The sequence below is a fragment of the Oncorhynchus keta genome, chromosome 32 (assembly GCF_023373465.1).
Source record: "Oncorhynchus keta strain PuntledgeMale-10-30-2019 chromosome 32, Oket_V2, whole genome shotgun sequence".
Taxonomy (NCBI): domain Eukaryota; kingdom Metazoa; phylum Chordata; class Actinopteri; order Salmoniformes; family Salmonidae; genus Oncorhynchus; species Oncorhynchus keta.
In genome coordinates, this window is record NC_068452.1 from 6496715 (window position 1) to 6515541 (window position 18827).

Here is an 18827-nt window from a genome sequence, read left to right on the forward strand (position 1 = left end):
TACTGCACTGCCAATGCCAGGCCTGGATGCCAGGGGCTTGCTGTGTTGCTGACTATGATGGCAGTGATCAATGGACGTATTGAGTGTGTTTGAAACGGTACCCTATTCCCTATATAGTGCACCACTATTGAACATGGCCCAGGGTTCCATGACGGTTCAATATGTTCTTAAGCAGGACTGTAGGGTGGCGGCATGTGTCACAGGCTGCAGCCAACTGGCAATACTTTGGGCACCTCTCCCACTGGCATTTAGGCTGAAATATGGCACATAGTTCCACATCTATTCAAGAGAGATGAAGATCTCACACACGACTGCCTGGTGCAGGCTGCACCAAATGTAATGTGTGTGTGTGTGTGGGGGGGGGGGGGTTTAGCCAGAAAAGCCATAAAGTCAAAAGTAGGTCACAGCGGAGCACTGGGAGAGAGAGAGACGGGGATAAAATCTAGAGACCGCTGTGTTCCAGACTGTTCTGAATGGTCGAAATGCTAAGAAAATATTGGTTTTGTGCAAGTGCAGACTTGGTAAGTCTCACAAAAATAGGTTAATTATTATTAATTTTTTTACTTGATCCTACTTGTCTTAATACTCCTGAGTGACTCCCTTTCCTTGTCTCCGTTCCTGTGAGTACTGAACAGGGCTGGATAGATTTCATAAACCATCACATCCTTTAGGTTTAGTGGTCAAGGAAAGGAGATGAGGAAGGAAGCCATTACAAGCTATTGAGACACAGCCCTAGGGACTTTAAGGATCCCTTTGAGTATTCCTATTACATTTCTATGGTTTGTCCTTTCTGTAGGCAGTGTAGAATAGCCTACATCCCCTTTAAGTGGCAAACTCCTGCCAGGTGTCATGGCCTCCATTTAAAGTATTTTCACTGCTCACCAAAACTGGTTTCCTTATCCTGCCCAGTCCCTCACCTCTCCTGTTTAATAGGATAATAGCTATTGACTGAGCGTTGAATGGGGAATAGTTCATGTGGCCTGGAGTAGGTGGAACCGCGCCGTTGGGAGTCCTTGGGTAATACACAGAGGCCTGTCACTCCTGCTCAATCCAGAGCATAGGCTAACAGGTTATACAGCTTTTAAAGTGGGGCATATCAGGATGCAATGGCTTCCCTGTTATATGTTATACACAGAGTACAAATCATTAGGAAAACCAACATTCACTTCAAATCAGTGCAGATGAAGGGGAGGAGACACGTAAAAGAAATATTTAAAAAATATATATTCTTAAGACATGGATTGTGTGTGTTCGCCATTCTGAGTGTGAATGAGTATGAAAAAATCTAAGTGCCTTTGAACGGGGTATGGTAGTAGTTGCACCGGTTTGAGTGTGTCAAGAACTGCAACGGTGCTGGGTTTTTCCACACTCAACAGTTTCCTGTATGTGTGTATCAAGAATGGTCCACCACCAAATAGACATCCAGCCAACTTGACAACGGTGGGAAGCATTGGGGTCAACAGTGAGAAGCATTGGGGTCAACAGTGGGAAGCATTGGGGTCAACAGTGGGAAGCATTGGGGTCAACAGTGTGAAGCATTGGGGTCAACAATGGGAAGCATTGGGGTCAACAGTGGGAAGCATTGGGGTCAACAGTGGGAAGCATTGTGGGAAGGGGTCATTGGGGGGGTCAACAGTGTGAAGCATTGGGGTCAACAGTGGGAAGCATTGGGGTCAACAGTGGGAAGCATTGGGGTCAACAGTGGGAAGCATTGGGGTCAACAGTGGGAAGCATTGGGGTCAACAGTGGGAAGCATTGGGGTCAACAGTGGGAAGCATTGGGGTCAACAGTGGGAAGCATTGGGGTCAACAGTGGGAAGCATTGGGGTCAACAGTGGGAAGCATTGGGGTCAACAGTGGGAAGCATTGGGGTCAACAGTGGGAAGCATTGGGGTCAACAGTGGGAAGCATTGGGGTCAACAGTGGGAAGCATTGGGGTCAACAGTGGGAAGCATTGTGGTCAACAGTGGGAAGCATTGTGGTCAACAGTGGGAAGCATTGGGGTCAACAGTGGGAAGCATTGGGGTCAACAGTGGGAAGCATTGGGGTCAACATGGGCCAACATCCCAGTGGAACGCTTTTGACACCTTGTTGAGCATGGCCTGACGAATTGAGGCTGTTCTGGAGGGCAAAAGGGGGTGTTCCTATTGTTCTGGACATTCAGGTGAAAAGGCTACTTTACTTGTTAATATCCTGCTTGTATGCCACACTCATAATCACAATGCTAAGTAGCGACAGAGTTTAACTGCAGTATTCAGTATGGTGCAACAAGCATCAGGACTGTACAGCACACTCAAGAAGATTGTGTTTCCGTGGGGAGGTGTGTAGGGGTGAAAACTATTAGAACTATTTGAATAGCTCCATAGCTAGCCTAAGCTCTGTATAGGGCAGCTACTTAGTACCCACCACCACCCACTCTACAGCTCTCATCAACACAGAGGGTATTGTCAGGGCAGAATCCTTGGCTCTGCCAAGGACGGTATAGTGGGCATTGGCCCCCTTTCTGGGAATGCAGTCGGCAGGAGATGGTGTGTGTGAGTGAGAGAGAGGACCGAGGAGAGCAGAGGAAGCCCATCTGTCAAACACTCTTGCCATCAAAACAGGACATGCTGAGCTAAAAGTACACACTCACTGTGCCACGACCAGGCTGGCATTTAGAGAGGCCACTGCCAACGTGACATACACAAAGCTAATGTGTTGCCCCGTAATGCTACAAATGGTTCTACCTCTGCAACATAAAGTAGTCCTTATATTTAACCAACGGAGTTGGGCTACTAGAAAAAGAGGTGTCTGGGCAGAATGAGGCGGTCCCAATTGATAGTTGTTTCATAGCCTACATTTTGTCTGCCACCACAGCATTTCCTGATGCTGACTACTGCATTAAACATACCAGTCTGGTTGTTGGTATTAGGCTACATGGCATGTTATTGACTGGAAATTCCTGAAATGGGAAACTTACTTAATCAACTAATATATTAAAACTACCATCTTCATCAACTTTTATAAGTAGACAGTATCATATCAGTGACTGTAAATGGAACACATCTTGAATGAGCAGTGCTGCAGGTTCATTGATTGTAATGGGAAATACTGGAAGTATCAAATCTTCATTGCCTGGCTATGGACACATTGACCTGCACCATCATTGACTGTGGCAGGAAACAAGAAACACTGCCATCTACATTGAAGTTTGAGAAATAATGTCTTCCTAACCCCTTTGACTATATACAGTGCCTTCAGAAAGTATTCAGACCCCTTGACTTTTTATACACTTTGGTTGTTACAGCCTTATTCTAAAATTGATTTTAATAAAACATCCTCAGCAATCTACCCCCATAATGACAAAGTGAAAAGATGTGTTTTGCAAATGTATTAAAAAAAAAAAAAAAAGAAATACCTTATTTATATAAGTATTCAGATCATTTGCTATGAGACTCGAAATTGAGCTCAGGTGCATCCTGTTTCCATTGATCATCCTTGAGATGTTTCTACAACTTGATTGGAGTCCACCTGTGGTACACACTTGTCTATATATGTCCCACAGTTGACAGCATGTCAGAGCAAAAACAAAGCCATGAGGTCGAAGGAATTGCCCGTAGAGCTCAGAGACAGGATTGTGTTGAGGCAAAAATCTGGGGAAGTGTACCAAAAGATTTCTGCAGCATTGAAGTTCCCCAAGAACACATTGGCCCCCATCATTCTTAAATGGAAGAAGTTAGGAACCACCAAGACTCTTCCTAGAGCTGGCCGCCCGGCCAAACTGAGCAATCGGGGGAGAAGGGCCTTGGTCAGCAAGGTGACCAAGAACCTGATGGTCACTCTGACAGTGCTCCAGAGTTCCTCTGTGGAAATGGGAGAACCTTCCAGAAGAACAACCATCTCCGCAGCACTACACCAATAAGGACTTTATGGTAGAGTGGCCAGACGGAAGCCACTCCTCAGTAAAAAGGCACATGAAAGCCCGCTTGGAGTTTGACAAAAGCCACCTAAAGATTATGAGACCAAATCGGAAACCATATTCTCTGGTCTGATGAAACCAAGATATAACTCTTTGGTCTGAATGGCAAGCATCAAGTCTGGAGGAAATTGTCTGGCACCATCCCTACAGTGAAGCATGGTGGTGGCAGCACCAGGATGTTTTTCAGCGGCAGGGACTGGGAGACTAGTCAGGATCGAGGGAAAGATGAACGGAAAAAAGTACTGAGAGATCCTTGATGAAAACCTGCTCCAGAGCACTCAGGAACTCAGACTGAGGTGAAGGTTCACCTTCTAACAGGACAACAACCCTAAGCACACAGCGAAGACAATATAGGAGTCTCTGAATATCCTTGAGTGGCCCAGCCAGAGCCTGGACTTGAACTCGGTCAAACATCTCTGAAGAGACCTGAAAATAGATGTGCAGCAAAGCTCCCCCTCCAACCTGACAGAGCATGAGAGGATCTGCAGAGAAGAATGCGAGAAACTCCCCAAATACAGGTGTGCCGAGCTTGTAGCGCGATACCCAAGAAGACTTGAGGCTGTAATTGCTTCCAAAGGGTGCTTAAAGTACTGGGTAAAGGGTCTGAAAACTTATGTAAATGTGATAATGTTTTATATTTTAAAGAAATTAGCACATTTAAAATTTAAATGTAAAAGCATTGTTATTATGGGGTACTGTGTGTAGATTGAGGGGGGAAAACTATTTAATCAATTTTAGAATAAGGCTGTAACCTAACAAAATGTGGAAAAAGTCATGGGGTCTGAATCGTTTCCGAAGGCACTGTATGGCCAGCGCTGCACCTCCATTGACTTACAGGAAACACATATCCCTGGCATCTTTATTGATGGCTGAGGGAATCTTCCCATCCCCATTAACTAGTTGAAAAGAAACAATATGGCATCTTCACTGACAGCTATTGGAAACTGGTCCTCTTTTCATAATGTCTTCCCATCCTCACTAGTTGTGGTGCATCTCCATTGACTGTATTAGTGAATGGTGCAGAGGCTGCATTGAGCATGGCATCATTGCTTCCTGGAAATAAAGGCTGCTGTGTCAGGAGGCTATGGGCCGTGAAGTGTGGGGCAACGAGGAAGACCGGAGGGAGAGCAGGGCGCGAGTGATGTGGTCTACTGCGTCAGAGAGAATTAACTGCACAGAAGGAGTGTGTTCCTGCGTATTCACTTACACAGTATGGGGGAGGGACTCACACACTGTACATATAGCCTAGCCTACATACTGGTATACAGTCGTGGCCATACGTTTTGAGAATGACACAAATATTCATTTTCAAAGTCTGCTGGCTCAGTTTGTATGATGGCAATTTGCATATACAGAACGTTATGAAGAGTGATCAGATTAATTGCAAAGCCCCTCTTTGCCATGCAAATGAACTGAATCACCAGAACACAATTCCACTGCATTTCAGCCCTGCCACAAAAGGACCAGCTGACATCATGTCAGTGATTCCCTCGTTAACACAGGTGTGAGTGTTGACGAGGACAAGGCTGGAGATCACTCTGTCATGCTGATTGAGTTCTAATAAGACTGGAAGCTTCAAAAGAAGGGTGGTGCCTGGAATCATTGTTCTTCTTCTGTCAACTATGGTTATCTGCAAGGACACACGTGCCGTCATCATTGCTTTGCGCAAAAAGGGCTTCACAGGCAAGGATATTGCTGCCAGTAAGATTGCACCTAAATCAACCATTTATCAGATCATCAAGAACTTCAAGGAGAGCCTTTCAATTGTTGTGAAGGCGGCTTCAGGGCGCCCAAGAAAGTCCAGCAAGCGCCAGGACCATCTCCTAAAGTTGATTCAGCTGCGGGATTGGGGCACCACCAGTACAGAGCTTGCTCAGGAATGGCAGTAGGCAGGTGTGAGTGCATCTGCACGCACAGTGAGGCGAAGACTTGGAGGATGGCCTGGTGTCAAGAAGGGCAGCAAAGAAGCCACTTCTCTCCAGGAAAAACATCAGGGACAGACTGATATTCTGCAAAAGGTACAGGGATTGGACTGACTGCTGAGGACTGGGGTAAAGTAATTTTCTCTGATGAAGCCCCTTTCCGAATGTTTGGGGCATCTGGAAAAAAGCTTGTACGGAGAAGACAAGGTGAGCGCTACCATCAGTCTTGTGTCATGCCAACAGTAAAGCATCCTGAGACCATTCATGTGTGGGGTTGCTTCTCAGCCAAGGGAGTGGGCTCACTCACAATTTTGCCGAAGAACACAGTCACGAATAAAGAATGGTACCAACACATTCTCCGAGAGCAACTTCGCCCAACCATCCAGGAACAGTTTGGTGACGAACAATGCCTTTTCCAGCATGATGGAGCACCTTGCCATAAGGCAAAAGTGATAACTAAGTGGCTCGGGGAACAAAACATCAATATTTTTGGTCCATGGCCAGGAAACTCCCCAGACATTAATCCCATTGAGAACTTGTGGTCAATCCTCAAGAGGTGGGTGGACAAACAAAAACCCACAAATTCTTACAAACTACAAAAATTGATTATGCAAGAATGGGCTGCCATCAGTGTGGCCCAGAAGTTAATTGACAGCATGCCAGGGCAGACTGCAGAGGTCTTGAAAAAGAAGGGTCAACACTGTAAATATTGACTCTTTGCATCAACTTCATGTAATTGCCAATAAAAGCCTGACACTTATCATTTTTTTTTTATTTACCTTTTTAACGAGGCAAGTCAGTTAAGAACAAATTTTTATTTCCAATGACGGCCTAGGAACAGTAGGTTAACTGCCTGTTCAGGGGCAGAACGACAGATTTGTACCTTGTCAGTTCAGGGATTTGAACTTGCAAATCTGCTCTAACCACTAGGCTACCCTGCCACTCCTTATGAAATGCTTGTAATTATACTTCGGTATTCCATAGTAAAATATCTAGACACTGAAGCATCAAACTTTGTGGAAATCAATGTGTGTGTCATCCTCAAGCCTTTTGGCCACAACTGTACACACACACACACACACACACACAAACAGTATGGGAATATGTAGGTCAATCATATTCCTATGAACGTCACACTGGCTCCCTATGTCTGCAGTGAGTCACAGACTGCACCATGTTGGTGCAGCAGAATACGCTAACGGTCAACTGTGTGACGTGTGTAGGGATGGGTATCGTTAAGATTTTAATGGTATTACTACTCTTACCGATACTGCACTTTATCGGTATTCTTATTGGTTCCTCTTTGTATTAAAAAAAAACACAAAAACAGAAACAAATTAATAACAGAATTAACATTGCTTTATTTTCTGAAATGTAAAACAAATTAAGCAATTATTTACAGCAAAAGAAACAGCAATGTTTTGAACAAATTACTATTATAGACGAATGTTGTGACGATAGAAATGTATAACAAATTAAATAAACAATATTTTCCTGCAAAACAAAATACAGTGGTGTAGAGCAACACGGGTGGGGCATGCAGGTAGACTGTAAAAGACAATACAGTGGTATAGAGCAACACGGGTGGGGCATGCAGGTAGACTGTAAAAGACAATACAGTGGTATAGAGCAACACGGGTGGGGCATGCAGGTAGACTGTAAAAGACAATACAGTGACTAAAAGACAATACAGTATAGAGCAACACGGGTGGGGCATGCAGGTAGACTGTAAAAGACAATACAGTGGTATAGAGCAACACTGGTGGGGCATGCAGGTAGACTGTAAAAGACAATACAGTGGTATAGAGCAACACTGGTGGGGCATGCAGGTAGACTGTAAAAGACAATACAGTGGTATAGAGCAACACGGGTGGGGCATGCAGGTAGACTGTAAAAGACAATACAGTGGTGTAGAGCAACACGGGTGGGGCATGCAGGTAGACTGTAAAAGACAATACAGTGGTATAGAGCAACACGGGTGGGGCATGCAGGTAGACTGTAAAAGACAATACAGTGGTGTAGAGCAACACAGGTGGGGCATGCAGGTAGACTGTAAAAGACAATACAGTGGTATAGAGCAACACGGGTGGGGCATGCAGGTAGACTGTAAAAGACAATACAGTGGTATAGAGCAACACAGTGGTGGGGCATGCAGGTAGACTGTAAAAGACAATACAGTGGTGTAGAGCAACACAGGTGGGGCATGCAGGTAGACTGTAAAAGACAATACAGTGGTGTAGAGCAACACGGGTGGGGCATGCAGGTAGACTGTAAAAGACAATACAGTGGTATAGAGCAACACGGGTGGGGCATGCAGGTAGACTGTAAAAGACAATACAGTGGTATAGAGCAACACGGGTGGGGCATGCAGGTAGACTGTAAAAGACAATACAGTGGTGTAGAGCAACACGGGTGGGGCATGCAGGTAGACTGTAAAAGACAATACAGTGGTGTAGAGCAACACGGGTGGGGCATGCAGGTAGACTGTAAAAGACAATACAGTGGTATAGAGCAACACGGGTGGGGCATGCAGGTAGACTGTAAAAGACAATACAGTGGTATAGAGCAACACGGGTGGGGCATGCAGGTAGACTGTAAAAGACAATACAGTGGTATAGAGCAACACGGGTGGGGCATGCAGGTAGACTGTAAAAGACAATACAGTGGTATAGAGCAACACTGGTGGGGCATGCAGGTAGACTGTAAAAGACAATACAGTGGTATAGAGCAACACTGGTGGGGCATGCAGGTAGACTGTAAAAGACAATACAGTGGTATAGAGCAACACGGGTGGGGCATGCAGGTAGACTGTAAAAGACAATACAGTGGTGTAGAGCAACACGGGTGGGGCATGCAGGTAGACTGTAAAAGACAATACAGTGGTATAGAGCAACACGGGTGGGGCATGCAGGTAGACTGTAAAAGGACTAACAGTTCTTAACAGTTATTCTGGAGAAAGATCAACATATTTCCTTGTCTGGCAGAAGTCGGGACCACTCCTAACTTATTGTGTTCCCTGCAGTCGGAAATACCCTCTCGCTAGGGGTGGAGGAGGCTTGAGCACAGAGTAGCTCTCTTCTCCCACCACCACATCACAGGATCTTCAGCCATGGAGATGGGAGGCAGGCCTTTGTAGAGCTCCACCTCTAGGTCAACACGCTCGATGAGGGTGAGGGACGAGGAGTCCTGTTGGATCGTCAACCTCAACTCCCTGTCCTCCTCTGAGAACAGCTCTCCCAAGGCACTCCTTGTTTTGTACAATGGAAGGACTGTCTTCTCCATTTCCTCTCCTTCAGACTCCTCCTCCTGTTGCTCTGTGTCTGTCTGCTCCGGCTCCTCTGACAGCCCTGGTGTTGCTCCTGTCACATTGGCCTCAACAGTTGCCTTCCTCAGCCTGTCCCAGGTGGCATCACTCACCAGCCTCCCTTTAAATCCGGGGTCCATTGCTGTGGCCGCATGCAGGAAGGCTTGAATGTCCTCATTCTGATAGCGCTCAGAGAGGTTCTCCCACACCTTCTCTTTGATGGATGCCATAAACGTATCTTCATGCTTCACAGTGAAGTGCTTTTCCAGTTTTTGGAGGATGGGTTTGATCTGTCCACAGGTGGCATTCATATCACATGACACACACAGTGTGGATGTGTAGAGGATTCTCATGAGCTGGACAAACTCCTCAGCCTTTATGGAAGTCCTCGTCCTTCATTGCTTTTTGCAGTCCTGAGTCCAAGGCTGCTGCTTGGCTGGCTGGATGCTGCTCCATGAATCTCTCATTAGATAGAGTTCCACCTGGTCTTCACATCAAGGATGAGTGAGTGTTGAGGAAGTACTGAAACAACAACAAAAACACAACATACATTTCATTACCGCACACACTATATTGAATTATTATTGTTCAATGTGGGAATTTCAAAATAATACTTTAATAGATTGAACTGGCTTTCTTACCAAGGAGCTGCTGCTTTTCCTTCTAGACTGTTTTGGACATCAAGGATCTCTTGAACCACACGACCACTGCTCTGATTCGGGCTGCCCATTTATCAAATGGAAGTAATGTTGTAGATTTTCTGTGCTGCCAGATTCAATGTGTGTGCAAAGCATCCTTTTTTTAGGATGTGTAGCCTCTTTATGGCAACATCCATATTGCCAGCATTATCAAGAGTCACAGCTACAATCTTGCTCGGCTCTGTCTCAGAGCTCAGAACTCTTCCAGAATGTCTGAGATCTCCGCTGCCACTACTTCGACCACCTGTTTTACACTGCCCCCGGTGTGGAGGACCACCTGTTTTACACTGCCCCCGGTGTGGAGGACCACCTGTTTTACACTGCCCCCGGTGTGGAGGACCACCTGTTTTACACTGCCCCCGGTGTGGAGGACCACCTGTTTTACACTGCCCCCGGTGTGGAGGACCACCTGTTTTACACTGCCCCCGGTGTGGAGGACCACCTGTTTTACACTGCCCCCGGTGTGGAGGACCACCTGTTTTACACTGCCCCCGGTGTGGAGGACCACCTGTTTTACACTGCCCCCGGTGTGGAGGACCACCTGTTTTACACTGCCCCCGGTGTGGAGGACCACCTGTTTTACACTGCCCCCGGTGTGGAGGACCACCTGTTTTACACTGCCCCCGGTGTGGAGGACCACCTGTTTTACACTGCCCCCGGTGTGGAGGACCACCTGTTTTACACTGCCCCCGGTGTGGAGGACCACCTGTTTTACACTGCCCTGGTGTGGAGGACCACCTGTTTTACACTGCCCCTGGCTTGTGTAGTGCACTGTAACAGTGAGATAGTGGTCCTGACAGTGGCTGGGCCACCTGTCTGACGTGATGGCCAGCTGATCGTTTTCATGTGTTGAATTATCATTATTGAATTGTTGTTGTGTAATGGGACTAACATACAACCCTTTTACACTGCTATATCCTAAACAGGAATACAACTCAATAGACTGACATTCTGTTACCTAAAGCCCTTGGACTCCACTGTTGCAAAGGGGTGTAGGCCTTTCACTATGAACTTGGATTTGCAAGGTGGCACTCATTCACCCTCTCCTCAGTCATCCTCCCACTAGCCGCCAGCGTGAAGGGGCTGTGGGCTTGTCTTTGGCTTGGACCAGCAGTATTAGAGGGAGGAGTGGGTTGGTTCATTGTAGCTGCAACTTTAACAAACAAGTTGCAAAATCTTGAAAAATGGGTGATTGAATATCTGAACGCACCCATAGCTAAACAATTAGCTGGCTAATGGTTCCTTTTAATCATGAACCCATGTTCTCAATCTAGTTAACTGTGTGGGCTCTATGCTGCTAGCATACATACCCAACGTAGATTGGACAATGAGAAATGACCCACGAGCTTGGCAGTCAAACTGTGCTTTTCTCTGCCTGGTACAGGATGCACTTTAGATGTTTGGACAGATTGCTCGTGTTTCCGCCCTGACAAGCAAAAGTCTTGTTGCACTTGTGGCAACGAGCATTGTCAGCGTCGACTCTGGCGAAGTGTAACCACACTTTTGAGCGTTTAGTTCTCTCCGCCATCGTCACTAATTAAGAGCAGGGTCTTTCTTGTGTGCGTATGCTGTAGCGTGTGAGAGAGACAGGCTCCGCGCCAGAGATCTCACTCTTCTGGATTGGGAAGAGCTAAAAATGCATCAAAGACTAATGTCTTAATCTTCTCGCAAATCAGAAACGGTTGGTGAGATAAAATGGGCAAGATAAAGTTTAGGTTAGCAACAATAAATAGGACATGTACCGAAATCAGAACAGACAACATCGGAGCTTATCGATACTATGGTCTTTCATAATTTAGCCCCAGGGCCAGCTTAATACCGGGTTTCAGTACCCATCCCTAGTGTGTGTGTGTGTCACTGCTGGTAGAGCGAGGCGGTGGAGTGGGGGAGGGCTGTCGTCACAGCATCTCAACCTTGTCCTGTGATAAGTGAAACAGATCAGGATAATTCTCACAGGCCCGAGCCAGTTGGTAGAAACCGACACACTTATTAATGCAGCTTACTCGCACATAGCAGGCCCAGAGTCAGTCTTTCATCAATGCTGCCTCACAGAGCAGAGGGCTTCTCTAGGGGCTATAACCAGTCTCTGGCAGACGCAGAACTGTGTCCGACGAAGTGAATTACACTCCGCAGGCGGATGCTGCTCGCTGACGGACTCATTCACAAAGTGTGTGAAGGAACAATTCTGAAGCAAAAGATTTTGGCATGACGCCAGCCACAGGGGAGAAGGCAACTCTCTGCATAATGCATAAACAACTCACATCACAGAGAATGGAAATACTGGAGGCAATATGTTAAGAGTTCATGTTTCCCAAAACCTAAATTAAAAAGACATCTAGCCTAACCCAAAAGAACGCGAAAAATGGCTCAGTCTTGCATAAAAATTCTCATTAGCGCAGTAAGTGCACTTGAATTCCCATTAGCTCACTAGGTTAACATAGGAATGAATCAGCTGTACGTAGCCTACGAATGTTGAAATCCTAATGACAAAAGCCTGAAACAGGACGAAGCTGGACAGGATGCATTGAGAGAATAAATGGACAATCCCCAGGCTTAGGAGATTAGAACAACACATCTAGAGATAGAGATCAGCCATAGCACCCCAGGTGAGAATGTTGCGACAGCTGAAATAGCCTAGATCTGGGATGGAGGAAGTGGGATGAAGGAATGGGGTCAAGACATGGCAGGATGAGGATGAGGGATGGGATGGCTGCCCCGTCATACTGAATTGTTATTCTATACTGGGTCAGAGACAAACGGAGACGGAGCACAGCTGGCCAAGTCAGCAACCTAGTTTAGAAATAGGGCCTTGGAGGAAAACAGATCCACCTGTAGTGAGTAAAGGAGAAAGGACAGGTAGTGAGGTTTCAAATGATATTTCCATTGGCCTGGGGAGATGTGCTTTGGATCTGCAATCATCTGCTTGATTTCATAACAAAATGTTTGTGTGATCATCTCCAATGTTTCTTCTCCTTGGCTGTAGGTTCATCCCTGAAAGGATGCGATGAGGCTTTGAAAATGCAGTACACACAGTGAAAACAGTACTATAGGGACAGAAGCTCAGAGGGACAACCAAGCGTGGCAGGCCCATTTGATTACGCTGCCCATAGGCCAGACCTGCTGCACTGTTGGCACACCTTTACACTGAGGCCATATATCCCACAGAGAGAAAGTGAGAAAAGTGGAGAGAGAGAGAGAGAAATAGAGGAGTGAGAAACAGAAGTGACAAGGGGGGGGTAAGAAAGAGCGAGGTTAACCAGCCAGCTGACGACACAATGCAGTGGGGGAGAGAGAAACAGAGAAGGTGAAAAGGAGAGAAGGTCCAGGGAGAAAGGACAGAGAGAGGAAAGATGGAGAGGGAATTGGAACCAGTTGACCGATATCAGCTCTGTCCAGCGGTTGCCAAGAGCAGTTTGTTATCCTCATAATGAGCTGGTTACATACACAGTTACTGCATATATAGCCAACACCCAGTGTTGCCTTGGCGCAAGGGGAGTCGAGTGCCCTCAACCCTCGAGTGAAATCTAAACCCTCTACAAAAGTTCTTTATATTTCACAATATATAGGCCTAGACATGGCCTCTACCTAAAGATTCCACATATAATACTGTATAAATTCAATCCTCATTTTGTGAGGTAGAGGGGTCGGAATTTGTCAGGTGGACATACAACACTCCTTCCGTGGCCTCCAACTGCTCTTAAATGCTAGTAAAACCAAATGCATGCTTTTCAACCGTTCGCTGCCCGCACCCACCCGCCCGACTTGCATCACCACCCTGGACGGTTCAGACCTAGAAAATGTGGACAACTATAAATACCTAGGTGTCTGGTTAGACTGTAAACTCTCCTTCCAGACTCATATTAAACATCTCCAATCCAAAATCAAATCGAGAATCTGCTTTCTATTTCGCAACAAAGCCACCTTCACTCACTCACGCCGCCAAACATACCCTAGTAAAACTGACTATCCCACCGATCATCTACAAAATCGCTTCCAATACTCTACTCAGCAAATTGGATGCAGTCTATCACAGTGCCATTGATTTTGTTACCAAATCTCCTTATACCAGCCACCACTGCAACCTGTATGCTCTAGTCGTGTGGCCCTCGCTACATATTTGTCGCCAGACCCACTGGCTCCAGGTCATCTATAAGTCTATGCTAGGTAAAGCTCCGCCTTATCTCAGTTCACTGGTCACGATAACACCCAACCGTAGCACATGTTCCAGCAGGTATATATATCTCACTGATCATCCCCAAAGCCAACACCTCATTTGGCCGCCTTTCCTTCCAGTTCTCTGCTGCCAGTGACTGGAACAAATTGTAAAAACTGCTGAAGTTGGATACTTATTTCCCTCACCAACTTTAAACATTAACTATCAACGATCAGCTAACCGATCGCTGCAGCTGTACATAGTCCATCTGTAAATAGCCCACCCAATCTACCTACCTCATCCCCATACTGTTTTTATTTGATTTACTTTTCTGCTCTTTTGCACACGAGTATCTCTACTTGCACATTATCATCTGCTCATTTATCACTCCAGTGTTAATCTGCTAAATTGTAATTATTCACTCCTATGGCCTATTTATTGCCTACCTCATGCCTTTTGCACACACTGTATATAGACTTGATTTTTTCTATGGTGTCATTGACTTGTTTATTGTGTTATTGGCTTGTTTATTGTTTACTCCATGTGTAACTCTGTGTTGTTGTCTGTGTGACACTGCTTTGCGTTATCTCGGCCAGATCCCAGTTGTAAATGAGAACTTGGTGAATGGTGAAATACATAAAAAAAATTGTTAAAAATAATCTAGTTTAAATTATATCGTCATAATTCTATAGGTTTTGAGGTTTCTACAGCCAAGCCTCTAATGCACTTTCTGTCAGTGTAGAATCATAGTGAAGGGATAGGGCTACAGTCGGTTCAGAAAGTATTCATACTACAGCCTGAATTCAAATTGGATTAAAAAAATAAAATACTCACCCTTCTTCACACAATACCCCGTGACGACAAAGTGAAAACATGTTTTTACATTTTTGCATGTGATTTTTCTACTTAATTCACTAGTGCCATGGAAATTGCATCAGTAGTCTATAGTAGTCTGTAGTCTGTAGCCACACAGCTGCTTGGCTGATGGCAAAACCCAGACATTTCCATTAAATATTAAGGGAGATTACCCTTAGATGGCCTCTCTCCATCTGCTAGAGTGTGCAGAGGTGGCCAGGCTGCAATCCAAAGAGGATATGACTAAAAAGAGGTGCACAGATGTACAGCTGCAACAGCAGGCGTTTTGTCCTAGCGGATTAGCCTAGCACAACCCTCCACTTATAATGGGCATGCCAGGCTAGGCTTACGGCCACGCTAAAAATCACCTTTCTGACCATGCCCAGATGTGTAGCAGGCTGGCATGGGACACTGATGCTTCACCCGATGACACGGTGGTACTTTTTCCTAATCTAGTGGATTAGCGTATCCCCCTGTCTGTTGTGGCTCAGTTGGTAAGAGCTTGGCATTAGTACCCCAAAGGACATGGGTTCAATTCCTGTAGGGATCACAAACATAAGAGTACATACATTGTTAGTGGATCTAGCCTAAGTCGCTTTGTATGGTGTGTGGTAAATAGTGAGCAACGCTACTCTAATTAATCAAATCTGATCTGGACACTATTGGAGTCTGAGGGAGAGGAGGGAGGGAAGGGGTTGGTTGCTTTAATGAGAACACAGAGCCTCTCTTCACCTGAAACAACAAACAGTGTTCGTCTCTCGCCTACTTTGGGAACACAACTTCCCCCAAAGCGCAAACCTTCAAACTCATATAGTCCTTAGGGGAAATGGTGGTTGTTTGCATCAAGGAGGAGGACAAAGAGTCTTCTAATATGGAACAACAAGTCTCTCGACATCCCCTCTCCTCCCATGGGGAACAGTATCTCAAATCAGATGTTATTGGTTAAATACACATATTTAGCAGATGCTATTGTACCGAAATGCTTGTGAAACGCTCATGGGCTCCGTGAACCCAGCGTGCTAATAGCAACAATAATATCAACTACACTTCCTGTTATTGCGGAGAAGGCAGGTAGGAGTCGGGAGTGTATGCTGAAGGGAGGCTATGGGCCACTATTGTGTTTCTGTAGCTATTGTTGTTTTACTTCCTTCCAAAGCCCTTCCTCTAGAGAAATATTACACGAGTGAAAGCTGGACGGTATGCGTGCGACCCCATGCATATGCACGTGTCCAGATTACTGAAGCACACTAGTTAGCTGCTGCAGTAGCAGCCGATGGACACTTCCTTCCGAGAGACTCCGCTGACAGTGTCATGCGTCATCTAGCCTAGTTAAAGAGGAAGTTGTGTTTCCCATTGCTGGGCTGCTGGAGGTCGGTGTTTCTCAGCAATTCTCTGTCCTTATCAGTCACTTTCACAGGAGCCCTGAGCAATTATTTCCTGACTCACCCTCAAAAACAAATTGTAATTTTGGAAAATGACAAAGTGCTAAATCACTCAAGTTAGCGGTCTGATCTTTTTTGAATTAACGTTCAGCGTTTCCGCTATTTCTTAGGAGGGGCGCAAAGGCAAACTATAACTGGAGTCATATTGTATAACACTATGCTACATAGACCTAATCATCGACACCTAATACATGGGTCCAGCACAGGTTGGTGGCACCTTATTTGGGAGGCTGGAGAAGGAACGGTATCAACTACATCAAACATGGTTTTTCCATTTTAAAAAGTGGCTTTAATGCAACGTAGGCCTACTTTAATCCTGCTTCAAGTCAAAGCAGGATAGAACTATTTTAATACTTATGGAAAACAGACAGCTGCAAGGCCTTCTGTAGCTCAGTTGGTAGAGCATGGCGCTTGTAACGCCAGGGTAGTGGGTTCGATCCCCGGGACCACCCATACATGTATGCACACATGACTGTAAGTCGCTTTGGATAAAAGCGTCTGCTAAATGGCATATATTATTATTATTATTATTATAAGGCAAGAACAGGCTAAGGACTTTGTGATGCTGTTAATATATTCCTTTGAGCCCAATGGCAACATTGCTAGAGGTGGAAACATTTTGCATCAATCCTGTCCTTGCCTTGAGTGGGTGGTTGAGGCACAGCAAAGAAAGAGGCTGTATTTCTTCTAGAAGGAATGTGTTTAAAAAAGGTAATTGACAGTCAAGAGGAATGCAGCGCTTCAGTTCTCTCCTTCCAAAAGACGGTAAGAGTGCGTTTCAGAAGACTGACAGTTTTCAAAGATAGAAGAAAAAAGTGACAGTGAAGGAAAGTGAGACATGCAACATTCCTCAAAGCATAATATCAAATAAAATAAAAAAGAGTATGAAAAGCCATGTTTGCCAAACGTTCAAGTCTATTGAAAGACAAACTGCAAGGGGAGAACAGGCCTAGTCATACCAAACAGAATCTGATGGCAACACAGCACGGTTTACAACACACCCACATATCAAATCATACGCACCCTGCAAAAACATGTATATTCACGTGCGGCGCACAACCGCGGCTATGCTGCATGAAGGTGTGGCACAAAGTAGAACACGCTGCCTCACTACTAGGGAGACTCCGATAGTGCAGTCAAGGCGTTAGGCCGAGGGCAGAGCAGGAATAGACCGCTTGCATGGCTTTGTGATCACACTCGGGCATCAATAACACCAGGGCAATGTTCTGTTCAGTAAGGCACGTCATAGAAACACTTTTTTCCTCCCCCTCGGTCTCTCAGCTCCATGGCAGAATATTTAAGAGTCACAGGAAATTGCTTTAAACCTGCAACAATCTCTCAGCTCCATTGAGAAATCGGTATAATTGCGGGAAATAGTCTTAAAAATGCTAAAAATGTCTCTACGCGGCCCAGATGGGGGACCAGCGTCTCAGCCCCCTTTTGATCCAGAAAATACCCTGAGTGTCTGCCAATTTGTCATTTCCCCATGGAGAGAGAATATATCAAAACTGCCTCTTCAAACGCATTAGCTTTAGAAATGGGCCAGATCAGTCAGTGTACATGTACCAGTCTCACATCAGTAAAAGAAAAAAGGACAGATAACAGGCTAGAGAACACGTGGCATAGTGAGCCAGTGCTCTTCGACTAGGCTTCAGGATTCAGGCCGACTTGTTCAAAAGAGATATCAAATCAAGAAAAGACAGGACAGGGACAAAACAATTGGCCATGACGACGCACAGTGAACCACTTCTATCTGCATTGTTCAACCATTTTGCCTGCCAAATAACCCTCTGCCTTGGATTCCCCAGCTTCTTATGTTGGTTCTCTCCTCCCCCTCTGCTACTGCCCCAGATTAACAGAACCCGTCCCATCTGACTCAAAAAGGTGTCCGCATGCTTCCCATTCGACAGTTCGGGCTTATATCATGACAACATTTTGTACCTTTTGTTAGTTTTGGTCTTCTGCAAGGTTTCTTTGGAGGGGGGTGGGGGCTGTTTGTGCACACACACGCAAACATTTCGAGGCAAGCCAAAGATGGTAGTGAAGTCTTGGCCCCTTTGTCGGTGTTTGGTCAACAGTAGGGATTATTCAATCAACGAGAGATTCATCGTTTTCATGCAATTGTTTTCCCTTGAGAAATACGGCACCAAACAGCTTAGTCAGATGTAAAATTGCACGGCTAAGATCTCCTCGGGAAAAACGTCAAAATGAATGACAGATCTCTTGCGTTAGATTAATCATGACTACTTTTTAGAAAGTGTATACTGGCTACAGCGTCTCATGATGGACAAACAGTACTATTGCAGCTTGTTTTTCAAGTGAAGGCGTTTAAAGGGTCGCGCGAGCAAAAACATTCGGTTTGCCGAACTGAAGCCTTAGGACAGCTCATCCCAGCTCGGATGTCCCTTAGGCAGGGTCATCTACCCTCAGGCAGCCCAATGTGGTTTTACTGCTATTTCAGTTCAGTCCCCCTCCCCTCCTGCCCCCCCAGGTGTT

At 45.6% G+C, this 18827-nt stretch overlaps 2 protein-coding genes across 45 annotated transcripts in view; one reads left to right on the forward strand and one right to left on the reverse strand.

Moving 5' to 3' along the window:
- The window catches only part of LOC118364942 (SEC14-like protein 1), a 59575-nt gene that overhangs the window by 23349 nt on the left and 17399 nt on the right, over positions 1–18827 (reverse strand). The window lies entirely within an intron of this gene.
- Positions 7223–9700, forward strand: LOC127914459 (uncharacterized). 39 transcript variants are annotated; one of them, XR_008088462.1, is made up of 5 exons: positions 7223–7530; positions 7601–7965; positions 8076–8196; positions 8305–8358; positions 8575–9700. XR_008088462.1 is itself a non-coding variant. In XM_052490601.1 (5 exons), the coding sequence occupies exons 1-5, from the start codon at positions 7417–7419 to the stop codon at positions 8818–8820; spliced, it is 954 nt and encodes a 317-aa protein (XP_052346561.1). In that variant the 5' UTR covers positions 7223–7416; the 3' UTR covers positions 8821–9700. The 39 variants fall into 39 exon arrangements, 28 of the variants coding, with proteins under 28 accessions (XP_052346561.1, XP_052346552.1, XP_052346540.1 ...); XM_052490601.1 differs by having other exon boundaries at positions 8521–9700; XM_052490592.1 differs by having other exon boundaries at positions 7601–7708; positions 7763–7816; positions 7871–7978; positions 8143–9700.